General features: G+C 42.9%; 1 protein-coding gene across 8 annotated transcripts in view; it reads right to left on the reverse strand.

The window, feature by feature from the left end:
- TENM2 (teneurin transmembrane protein 2) overlaps positions 1-13,159 on the reverse strand; it is an 867,288-nt gene that overhangs the window by 166,543 nt on the left and 687,586 nt on the right. For all 8 annotated transcript variants that reach the window (XM_045577000.1, XM_045576998.1, XM_045576997.1 and 5 more), the window contains one exon: positions 1,234-1,439. In XM_045577000.1, the coding sequence (XP_045432956.1) occupies positions 1,234-1,439 (206 nt within the window). The remainder of the gene's footprint in view (positions 1-1,233; positions 1,440-13,159) is intronic.

The following is a 13,159-nucleotide window of genomic DNA, read 5'->3' on the forward strand; positions in this document are numbered from 1 at the left end:
CTAATGTACTTCCGTATGGACTCGCCGGCTGAAAGCAAATGAGTTGGGAATCCCCAATGTGGGTTTCCTCTGGATATACAATTCTTACTAGAAGAGAAAACCAAGTCAGTTGGATGTTCATTTATCCCCATTGGTGTGTACAGTACAATCCCTACCGGGGCAAATTAAAGGAGGGATGAGAGGACGAACAATGACATCCATCAAGTAATCCATTCTCTTCGTTCCCCGCCCTGGGAACAAGGCCACTCTCACCGTGCCCAAGGCTTCCCAAGGAGCTTGGTTCAAGGAAGAACAGGGAAGTCTCAGAGAAATAGCTGCTGAATTTTGTCACTATTTTTTTTAGCCAGTGGGATGTCTCCTAGAGAAATTTTAACAAATTAATCTAATAACCAGAACGCCTGAACATTAAGTACCCAAGGAGTCACCCCCAGGTCTAGAAAAGGTGACTTCATCAAGTAGGGATGTTACTGTATTTTGAGATATAATTCACATAACATAAATCTCACCATTTTACAGTTTGATAGTTTTTAGAATATTTGCCATGCTGTGCAATCATCACGATCTAATTTCAGACCATTTACATCACTCCCCAAAGAGATGCCATAGCTCCTAGTAGTCAGTCCAATGTTACCCTCTTCTGTCCCGGGCCATCACTAGTCTCCTTTCTGCCTCTGTGGACTTACCTATTCTGGGCAATATCACTGGAATCATAGAATACATGGCCCTGTGTATGTGGCTTCTTTCACTTAGCATGATGCTTCAAGGTCCATCCATATCCTAGCTGTAATGACACTTCATTCCTTTTTATGTTTGAATAATATTTCACTGTAAGGATATGTTGCATTTTGTTTATCCATTCATCAGTCAAGGACATTTGGGTGGTTTCCACTTTGGGGCTATACGAATAATGCTGCTATGACATTCGTGTGTATATTTTTATGAGAAATGATGTTTTCAATCCTCTGTGGATACATACCCAGAAGTAGAATTACTGGGCCATATGGTAGTTTTACATGTAACTTTTTGAAAAATTGCCAAACTCTTTTGCACAGTGGCTGTACCATTTCAAATTCTCAATAGCAACGTACCCATGGAGCAAGGTACCAATGTTCCAACGTCTCCACATCCTTGCTAACACTTGTTATTCGTCCTTTAATGACAGCCATCCTAGATGGTGTGAAGTGTGTGTATTTTTAAAGTGACAACTCATGGTCAGATCAAGCATGGTCATACCTGGGCATGAGATGGTGGAAGTCCCCTTCTTATGTAAACACCGAAGAGAGCGTCCTTCCCGAGAGAGATGTTGAACTTGAGGAACTGGGGCTGGCTGATATGAATCTGTGATCTCCAAAACACGCCTGGTGGGACTTCTTGGGTCACACGCCGACCGACCTCTGCTTCGCCACTGTCTATGCTGCTGTTTTTCAATGACCAGGGCCCTGGAAAACAGGGATTGATGTCAAGTCAGCAACATCTGTACAGACGAGCTGGCTCTCCATTTCTGTTTAGTGATGCGCCAGGATTTAAGCAAAACATATTAAGATTAAACTCATGGCAAGTTCCTCTTTAAGTCACAGCTTAAAACATTCAGGTATTAAATAACAAAGCTATAAATCCAGACCCCGGGGCATTGGAGATACTGGCATAATGCTTTCTCAAACTTCCGTGACTGCCCTTTGCTGATCAAATATAATAAGAGCTGGAGTCTGCTCAGTACATGCAAAGCTTGCAACAACCCTGAATATAACTGGGATGTAAAAAAAAAAAAAAAAAAAAAAAAAAAAAAAAAATCAGCAGGGCAGGGAGAGTGATATTAATTTGGCAGCATGTTTAATTCTTGCAGCCTGCAATTATTCTTTCCGGCCACAAACCAGTTCAGTGTATGCCAACAATTTTATAAAATTAAAAAAAAAAAGAAGTAACAGTAAATAAAAATCAGTCCAAAGGAAATAAAATAACTCAGTAGAAAATGGGGACTTGATCTCAGGCTGACCTAATATTGGGAGCGACTCCTTCCATGAGTGAGGAGGGGCCTAAGGACCTTGAGGAAACCACACTGCTCTGATGGTGACAGTGATGCACCATCGCTGTACCATTCTTTGGAATCACTTATAGGGAACAATCAGTTGCCCACACCCTGTACCCTTTATCACTGTAATCAAAGGAGCTTCAGGACTACTTATATCAGCAGAAGATTTTTAAATCACCAGTGCCTCCCACACTTCTGAGGAAGCTAGTTTTATAAAGGTCATTTGTGGTTCCTTCCAATGGATTCTGAACTTGAAAAACAAAATAAGATTAATCTCCTCCCTTCTTGAGAATGTCTAAACCAGTGGTCGGCAAACATGTGGCTCTTTGGCCCCTTGAGTGTGGCTATTCCACAAACTACCACAGCCTGGGCGAGTCTATTTTGAAGAAGTGACATTAGAAGAAGTTTAAGTTTAAAAAATTGGGCTCTCAAAAGAAATTTCAATCGTTGTCCTGTTGATATTTGGCTCTGTTAACTAATGAGTTTGCTGACCACTGGTCTGAACCAACTGAAACCAGACACAAAAAGAATCAAAGACATTTTTGTTTTGAAGTCCTTTCATTTTTCAATGGTCAGTTTGATGGTTTTGTTGGTCTGGAAACTTCTTTCCCCCCCAATCTTTATTGTTGAACGTATAACATAAATCCCCTCTTCCCCCCTTCCCCCCCCCCCCACACACGTTGACTTCTTCCAGACACCCTCCCTCCCCTCCCAGTCTCATTGTCTATATTCCATAGGTTATGTATATATGCATAAATGTTCAATGGTTGATCTCATGTCACCTACCCGCTTATGCCTTCCCTCTGAGGTTCAGACAGTCTGTTCCATGCTTCTATGTCTCTGGGTCTATTTTTGATCATCAGTTTATTTTGTTCATTAGATTCCACATATGAGTGAGTTCATGTGATACTATCTTTCTTTGTCTGGCTTATTTTGCTTACCATAAGATTCTAGGTCAATAGGCATAGGATTAGAAATAAGCTCCCAGAATAAGCATTCCAGAATGGAGAAAGTGTTCTGAAAATATTTCTCTGTACATGGCCACTACACATTGCAGAGGGTTTGGGTGGTCAGGAGAGGGCATGGTTACTAGACCAGAATGGAAGGGAAGGGAAGTTACCTCCCTGAGTAGACCTGGCTCCGTTCCTATCTTACTGCTCTCCCAAGACAAGACTCGGTAGTGACCTTGGGCCAGTCCCTCCATCTGTCAAATAAGACGTAACATTTTGGATCTCTGAAGGTTTCCATATCTACATTATAAACAAACTCCACAGAGTGACTTGAGAGTCTGAAGTTATTCCCCGCCCCTCTCTTTTCCTTAGCAAGAAAGGTGATGATTCATTTGTATGTAGCTCAATAGTGGATGAAATAAAAAGCAACAGGACCTTAAAATAAAGCAGGGGGAACACTGTTTTGGACCCTAAGAAAACTTGAGGATGGGCTCCTGAGAGAAGTTTGGAAGCTTCCGTCATAGAACATGGGTAAGAAGAAAAGAAACAACTAGGAAGTCCCGAATGGTTCAGATGTTTAGGTGGTTTGTTCCTCAAGCATTTTGATGTTGGCTCATAGACATGGAATGCTTGCCTGAAGGGAGAAGAGCGTTGTGTAATATGTAAGAGCAGAGACTGTGGGTTGACACTGTTTTGGTTCAAACCCCAACTTTGATCCTTGGTAAAGGTACCACTTCTCCCTGCCTCACTTTCCTCATCTGTATAGTTGAAACACTATTATTATTTATTTCTCAGGATAGCTGTGAGGCTTTAGCAAGTCAATCCATGGGAAGCTTTTAGAATAATTTTGGCAGAAAGTAAATACTAAATAGTAATTAGCTTTCAGCATCATTATTATCTATAAGGCTCTAAGCCTAAAGTGTATTCTTTATTTTGCTAATATCATGACAAGTGCAGGGGGAAACACTTATTGTCACCAGTTGATCAGAAGCTTTGATTATTATAAATTGGAAACTAATTTGTGCGTAAAATGCTGCTTCAGATAGACCTCCTGCCTTTTCTCCAAATTAAGGCCTTTTTGGGGAAGGGCTATGTTAAAAAGACCCAGTGAAGGAGACATGTATTAAAAAAGACCCCAGAGGAAGAACAGTTTAAGAGCTTGGAGAGTGACCCAGAGCAACCCCAGCAATTGTAGTGTGGCAATATCAGTAAGTTAAAGAATAAAGAAATGGGTAAAAGGGGGACAAATGGTGGTGGAAAGAGACTTGACATTGGGTGGTGAACATGCAATACAATCTACAGATGATGTATTATACCACTGTAAACCTGAAACCTATATAATTTTATTAACCAATATCACCCCCATAAAGTGGATAAAAATAAAAAAAATTTAAATAAATTATTCATCTTCCAGCTTCATAAGAAGGACTTTCCTTTATGTCTGTTGGGCTTTCAGGGTTGCTGGTATCATGACAGGATATAAAGAAGAAGCAGGAAGTCAGCATCCTTGAGCCTCTGCTCTGCCACTGAAAGCTCAGTGGGGTCTGAGAATGTCAGGTGTGCAGGGAGTGGCCTGCACACGGAGTCGCAGAAGTTTGGTTCTTAGGTCAGTGGGCTCCGCTTCTTTCACCGGACCCTAACTTCAGGACACCGACTTCAGCAAGTTAGCTGCCGCCACCTGTGATTGTGGCTGTCTTCCCAGGTGTCACACGTCCCCCCTAGGGTTTCAGGTGCCCCCCATTCTTCATGCCCATCCGCCAAAGGAGGCAGTGCCCCTGGGAAATGAAGTGCAGGTTTTGCAGCCAGCAGAACTGGGCTCCGATCCTGATTCCAGTTCTTCCTGATGGATGACCTGCAGCTGTTTGTTTACCCTCTCTGGCCTCTTTTATTTTATTTTATTTTATTTTATTTTATTTTATTTTTTAGAGAAACGAGAATGATAAGAGTGGCTATCTCACAGGGTGGGAGTACACAAACAGAAGTACACAAAGCTGGGCTTAGTACAGTCCCTAGCCCACAAGTATAGTAAAATAAATGCTAGCTATCTGCACTGAATTAAATAAAAGAATGAAAGTAAAAGAATGAAAATAAGGAAAAGCATTTGGCTTTCTTTACAGAGTAAAGGATTTTCTAAAGGACAAACACTGTGTGTGTGACTATATGTCTGTATACGTGAGTATGTGTAGATACGTATACATGTTTGTCTGTCTCTTTGTCTACCAAGAAAGAGACGAGGGTATACTTATGAAATAGAACAAAATAACTAAGATGGAACAAGCTTAAAATTAGAAATCATCTGTTCCCTTTACTAATTTTTGGTGGAAGTGATTACTTGATTGATTCACTTATTTTATTGAAAAACCTGCTTTATTGAGTAGCACTGAAGTTAAGATCCAGTTCACCTTCACACTGAAGCTCTCTTTTCCTTTACAGCCCCACCAGCATCAGAAAAATAGGCTGTTCCCCCGAGTTCCCATAGCCACACTTAATGCTGCCATGGCTCCTGTTGCAGGTACTGGGATTGGTTTTGCACACCTTCCCATCTCTCTTATTAGACACTGCACTGTCTGCGGTCAGGCACACCTGCGAATTCCCCTCTGGGTTCTCCGTGGTTTGCACTAGCTACCCACGACTGCTCTAGAAACGCTTGTTGAACTGAATCATTTTCCTGCCCATCTGATGGGCATTTTTACCCAACCCCTGTGATTACTGGGTGGAATGGGTGCCTTAAGGAAGACTCGCTGTGCACAGTTGCAAGTAAACTGACTTAAACACACACACACACACACACACACACACACAACTACCTTTTGAAAGTTCTATGGGAATATTTACCATTTAAAGGAAACTTCCTTGAGGACCTTTTAGAAAAATCATGAGTAAACTCCTAGTTATCTTTTGTGTAAAATCTTATAAACAAATGCATAAACCAGGAGAGATGGAGTACAGCGAAAAGGTGTTTAGATCAAGAACTGAAAGTCAAGGGTCCTAATCCCGTCCCTTAATGACTTTGAACCTTTGGTGGAAGGAACAGGGGTCTAAATACACTATCTGGTAGAACTCCTTGCCACTGAGCAGTTGGCCAGTTCAGGCAGGTCTAGCTTATCTGCATTAGAGTGATTTGGACCCAAAGATATTGTAAATGGCATTCACTGCAGTCTACTGCTGTCTACAGAGCGAGCCAGGATGGTCATCTCTGGGCATAAGCTATCAAAGGTGTGTGTGTGTGTGTGTGTGTGTGTGTGTGTGTGTTGTTGGCAGGAGGGAGGAAGGTGACTTCACTTTTAAAAAATTTGATTCATTTAACATAAGCTATCATTACTGTTAAAAACTGATGATTGCTTTCAAACTAAATTCTTCAGATGTGCATTGATACAATGCTTTGTCTAATTTACAGACTTTATTAAAATTTTCCAATTGTTACACTAATATTCTATATAGTAAAGGAGAAAAGACCTTTTCTACATATTTCTAAAAAATCTTTACAATGAGTTGTGTAACCTCTGTAATTTATAAAACAATGAGGAAAAAAAATACCCTATTTTGTAAATACTGCCTCAACAGACATAAAAATGTATTTTTTTCCAATTGCTGCCACTAGAGTGTCAGGGACCAAGTCAGTGACTGTCCCTGGAGGTTCAGACCCTGGGCTGGTGTCCAGGAGTGAAGGTCTGGGCTGCCTCTAAGGTCAAGGGCAGCAGCAGAGGCCAGGCCACCACCCTCCCACAAACTGACCCACTCCTGACCTGTGCCAGCTGTTCTAAAACCACAAACATGGCTGGTCCCTAACAGGCTGCCATTGAGGGACAGGAAGTGAAGTCCTGCATTTTCTATGTTTACCTCCAGGAAGGGCATTCTCCCACTGAGAGTGTCTGAGACCTCAGAAGGCGGAGTGGCATGGCCATGGTCAGCGTTAGGCTTGAATCCCAGCACAGACACCTCTGAGCTGTGTGCCTTCAGGCTAATCACTGCTCTCTCTGAGTTTACCTGCTCATCTGCATAATGGGCTCCTTCTGAGAGTAATTGGGTAATACATGTCCTACCTGACTTGTAGGTGCTGCTATGTCTTTTTATTCTGTTGCTGTGCTACCTAAAAACACTGTTATGATCCCAGATTTGGAGGATCAATTTATAATGGTCTAATTTAAAATATAGGCTGCCTAGTGTAGGCATAATTCACTACAGAGGGCCAAGGGGTGGAGTCTGCCTTAAAGAAATAGGCCATTATTTTCCAGAGCTGCCAAAATCAATACACAATGAGTGGTCAATACGTCTGCAGGCAGGGAGGAACCTGTCACCTGAATTAAGGTGCTATGGCACCAGTAAACAAAGTCACAAGTTCATTCGCTCCAAACTGCAGGCGTTGAAATGTACTCTAGCTGCTTCCTGGTAGGTACCACCTCTGTGCAGCCAGTGTTAGTGAAGAATAGCCTGATTTCATTTATTTAATAATGATTCATGAATATCCGGAGCAATGTCGGGTGGGTCATTCATTCACTCATACTTTCATACAACAAATATTAATTGAGCATCTACAATAGTGCAAGGTAATCTTTAGCCAACATGAACCTTGAGGTCTATTTCATATTCCCATCATCCTTCATCCAAAGTCCCTGGATTCGGGCTGGGCTTGATTTGGCAGCCTCAGGAGAAGAGGAACGAGGCAGCTACTCTCTGAAAGTCTGGCCGCCCTCCTTGTGTTCTGAGCAAGCCGGATGCAGGCCAGCCCACACCTCCCAGAGCTGCGGCCCGCCCCCGCGGCAAACTTGTCTTCCTGTCTGTGAGCTCTGAGTGACAAGTGGAGATGATGATCACGTGGCCCTAAGAAGCAGATGCTTCACACGGGATCGTTCTGGCTGGCTCATCTCCGGCTTAACGATGAGATTTCTGGGTTTTTAGGAGCAAACACTCTAATGATCAATTTCACAGCAGAGCCCACCTCTCTCTATAGCTCCACGGAAGATTGCCCGTGTAAATGGGAAGCTATTTCCTCTTTCAGAAACATGTCCCTAAAATCCCAACCAGTTAAATAAGACTGATGTTGAGCAAATCGACAGCCTTCCATGGCCACATTAGGAGCTAATCATTTCGGAAAACGTTGCCATAATTCATTTATGGAAACAGCGAGACTATTCCCCAAACAAGAGATAACGGGAAGCGACGCCTCATCATACCGGGGAAATGACGCCTCATCTTCGTACTTCCTGTACTTAACCAAACTCCGGAGGCACCTTGGCATAAATCTGCCTTGCAGATTATTCTGCCTCACATACTTTTATCTATTGTAAATAAAGTTGAATTCAGAATATTGCTTCAGTCATTACACCTCATTTCCATTTATTGGGGAATCAGGACAACCATTGGAGGGTTCTGTTTCATCAAGAGATGGGCGGGAAAGTTCTCCTCTGCCCTGGTTTCTAGCTCTTCTGCGGCCTCCACCCTGCCGCTGGCTGGCCATTCGTCATGGACAGATTTCCATCCTGAGTGCCACTGCTCCCTTGGTGGTAGTCATGGTATCACATGACAATAATGATTTTTACATAATTCTTTAGTGCTTGGAGCACTAAGTATTGAAGGATGTTATGAAAGTACATAGCCTGTAGATCTTTGGACACCTCAATTTGTCACCTAAGGTAAAAATGGCCAACACTTTGTCCCTAATAGTGTTAAGTAGTTAATTGCTACCATATTTTGAATTTAATTAAAAAAGGTCTACTGCTTGCATCTACAGATGCTTATGGCATACAAATGGTCAATAGATATTTACACATCTGGCTGTTCAAGAGGTCTTGCTCCTGCATTATCCTAGTTCAGTTCGCTAGTATGATTTACAACAGCTAACGTTTATTGAGGGGTTACTATTTGCCATGTAATCTCCTGACACCTTTGTGACCCCCCATTTCTTTTCTCAGATGAGAGGACCACAGAAGTAAAGTGACCTTCTTAAGGTTACACAGCTCTTATGTGGCAGAGCCGGGACTGACAGCCATGTCTGACTCATACCGAATCTCACCTATCTAACCACTACGCTGACTGTATTCCCCATCCTGGGCTGAATACAAAGATACAACAAGGTGTGCATCCAGACACCAGTCCCTGGGTATACAAGGCAACTCCAAAAGAGAAGAGTGCCGAGGCAAGCAAGGGCAACGGTGGTGGGGAGGGAACCTGCTCTCATGATTAATACTCACGTTAAGTCACAATGCTGCTGGGTATAACACACACTATGCAACTTAGGACGAAGTTGCAGGTGACAATAGGAAGCTAAATCTAGCCACGTGACACACATAAGGGGTACCCGTCTGTGACATTGGTAGAACATGGCCTCCAAAGCGAGGGGAGCTGTGTTGGTGCATAGGATATTGGTCTATTTTCCAGTAGACACGTACCATTGTAATGACAGGCTCCAACCTAATGACTCCTTGCCCTTCCAGGGACCTCAGCGACTTTGAAAAAGCCTCATGCAGGGAAGTGATCATTTTGAAACCCCGAGCTGTGTTCACGGAGAGGCAGACAGGAGCCAGAGGAAGAATCACCAACCTCCCTGCTAATCTGGCTCCTAGTCCCGTGTATTAAGCCAACTAGTAAAAATCATTACGAAGTTTCTGCTGAAAGGGCAAGTGTAGAAAAACATGTTTCTAAACAGCATAACAGTCTTTGCCATTTTTCTTCCAACTTGCATACCATCTGGAAATTCTGATTTTTTTTCAAAGGGGAGGGAAGAAATGTGCTCCAGGCACAAATAAATGTTTACAGCCGAGTTATAAACTGAGAATGGCGGGGCTTGAAACAGGCTGGCAGAGATGGGTCTCAGGCTGCAGCCAGACAGGGAACGCCTTGGTGGGCTGGCCAGCACACTGGCCCTCCTGCTTCCCCCCGGACCTCGTCAAGCTAATGTCTGTGAAGAAGTCTTCATTTGGGTTCGTTCTAATACTCGTAAAAAAGAAAAAGAAAAAAAGAGGATGATGAGGCATGATTGTCTATCATGACATTCTGAAGGCAGACTTTGCCTTTGGGAAATAGAGCACATGGCCCTGGCTCAATTGGTTGGGGGCAAGGGAGGTCGTCCCACGCACCGAAAGATTGCCAGTTCGATTCCTGGTCAGGGCAAATGCCCAGGTTGTGGTTTTGATCTCCGATGCAGGGTGGACAAGAGGCAGCTGATTAATGTTTGATGCTCACATCAATGTTTCTCTCTCAGTCCCTTACTCTCTTTTAAGAATCAATAAAAATATCTTAAACAAAAAATATAGCACCTCATAAGAAGTGGCAGCTCATAGAGGCTTGCTCAATGCACCAGCTATAAGATGTCAATGACAACAACTAATATTCATGGATCTCTTATTAATTTCTGGATCCCACAAACTGTGTTTTACAAGAGTTGTCTCATTTCTGCTGGACAGCATGCTCAAGGGGGACCATTTCACAGATGAGGAATCAGAGGCTGAGGGAGGACATGACCTACTTGAATTCATGCAGCTGCCAAGTGATGAAGCATGTTTATATCCAACTGCACCACGACAGAGTCCTATATGATAGAAGACCTGTTCATGCAAAATCACGGAGATTATATTATACCCAACTCTAGTCAAGAAGAGAAAACTCAATTATAGCCTCCAATAATTTGTGTCGTTCCAGGTAAGACCAAGAAAAGTAGAAATGAGTTTGCAAATGCCAAGGAGCAGTCAGCAAACTTTTCCTGTACAAGACCACATGGGAAGTATTTTTAGGCTTTGTGGGCCTCATTCTAGTCTCTGTTGCAACTACTTCACTGCGTCGCTATGATACAAAAGCAGCCCCAGGCAATGAGTGGACACGGCTGTGCTCCAATAAAAACTTATTTGCAAAAACAGGCAGCTGGTCAGATTTGTTCCACAAGATGCAGTTTGCTGACTTCTCCTATAAAGAACACCTTACATTTCAAGTGAGTGATAGGTTTTCAGAATGGCCCATGAACTCCTACTTGGGAGCTTATTCTTTCTTAAGACCAATGAGCAAATTGGCTACCTATGATGTGCCCTTTGAAAGCGCTTGTGCACGTTGCCACTGGACCCAGCCAATCAGACTGGATTCCCTTTATGTTATCTGACCAGGTCAGAACACGATATTGAATCTTTGTTTTCAAGGCTTCTCTAATCCCAGCTCTATAGAAAACGTGCCCCAAGCTCGCGTAATGAAGACATATGAGTTCATTCCTCTTAACATAGAAATACACACGAGATGGTGAGTGATTCTGGCAGTGCGTGGGCTCCCTTTTCTTGATCTGAAACCCAAAAACCGACCCCGTGGAGGTTTAATTGAAAGAGAGAAGGGAGTGAAAATAAGCCATGAGCAACAACAAATGGAAACGGGAAGGCGAAGGCCAAAGAACACACTCTCCTAACTAATTAATCAAGTGCTTTGTTTCCACTAACATATCAGAGTGTGTAGCCTGCGCTGTCTATTAGATTTCTTTCCAAATCTGAGAAATGTAAACACTCCTAAAGACCAGGTAATGAAATCTCTATCGACGTGCCATCGTAGATGGGACTCACATGTCCGTGTTTTGCTTACATTTCAATTTGCTGCTGCTGGATCCTTCCCCAGTAATTGCTTAATAAGATTAGCCTTCCTGGCCATGTGTGGTGTGTTTTGGTGAAAACATTAGCAGAGGGATGGATTGTTGTACACCACCCAAAATGGAGGGGGTGTTATTTAATTAACTTATTGCCAATAGTTCCTGATTGTCTCTTTGAAACACTGGAAAAGCAGTCCATTGGCATTGATTCGGGTGAGCTAAAGGTACAGAATTGGGGAGTGGGAGTGAGGGAGGTCACTGAGGAAAGAAATTCAAACCTCAGGTCACTTTCTCTAAAAGAGCTAGCCCCATGTGAAAAAAGGAAAAACTGTCTAATTGTTTTATTTTATCATTTTTTAAAAAAACATATTTTAAATCCACACCAGAGGATATTTTTCTACTGAGTTTTTAGAGAGAGTGGAAGGGAGGGGAAGAGATACCTAGAGAGAAACATTGATGGGAGGAAGACACATCAATTGGTTGCCTCCTGCACGTAACTCAACCGGGTTGGGATGGAGCCTGCAACCGAGGTCCATGCCCAAAACCCTTCAGTTCTCAGGCCGATTCTCTATCCACTGAGCCAAACTGGCTAGGGCCTGTCTAATTGTTTTATAAAATGAAACTTTACAGCAATTTGAAGAAGGGATCTGATATCTTCAGTCATCAGTTTTATTTAGAAAAGAGATGCTCAGAGTTTTACATCAACTGGAAGCAATTTTAAATTCTCACCCCTTTTCATAAGAGTCCAACTGACAAAATTTATTGGACAATGACTTGGCAACCATTTTCACCTGTCTCATAACTCATTTGGACATAGCTGAACTGGTGCTGTTACATGAATTATACAATATTTTCAGAAGCCTGTTGCATCTGAGGGGAAAAATTCTGGTCTTTCCCTGAGAAGTGCTTCCTCATTGGTCATTGGAGACACCTGCCCTCAGGTAGGACACACTCTCTGTAGGAGGTGCCTGCCTGAGCTGGTGGGGAGGCTCAGGCTTAATCACAAATGGGCCGAGTGGCTGATCTTAACTCACAGAATTAAGTGCTTATCAGGGATCCCCTTTTGTGAAGGACAATATGCGAAAAGACTTTGTCTATGATGTCAGGATGTATACACATTTAATAGACATTTCTGTGCCTGAGGATAGACTGTGTCTATTCACTTTCGGATATGTATTCTGCATTCTTCCCAAAGGACAGGGTGCTAACAGGTGGATCCAAGGACACTCATGGGTAAGATATAAGAGAGACCCCCAAACCCGGGTTTCTCAAGGAGCATGCTGGTTGCCATTTTGGACTGGAGGGGGCTGTCTTGTGTGTTGTAGGATGTTCAATGGCATCTCAGCCTCTACCCAATGGATGCCATGACTATCAAAAAGTCTTCAGCCCTAGCCGGTCTGGATCAGTGGATACAGCATCGGCCTGCTCACCAAAGGGTTCTGGGTTCGGTTCTGGTAAGGGCATGTATCTTAATTGCAGGCTCCTCCCTCGCCAGGGCATGTGCAGGAGCAACCAATTGATGTGTTTCCCTTTCTAAAAATCAATGAAAAATATCCACAGGTGAGGATTAAAATAAAAAAAGGGTCTTCAGACATGGCTGTTTTCCCTGGTGTTAAAACTGAA

The sequence above is a fragment of the Pipistrellus kuhlii genome, unplaced genomic scaffold (assembly GCF_014108245.1).
Source record: "Pipistrellus kuhlii isolate mPipKuh1 unplaced genomic scaffold, mPipKuh1.p scaffold_m20_p_8, whole genome shotgun sequence".
In the NCBI taxonomy this organism is placed as follows: Eukaryota; Metazoa; Chordata; class Mammalia; order Chiroptera; family Vespertilionidae; genus Pipistrellus; species Pipistrellus kuhlii.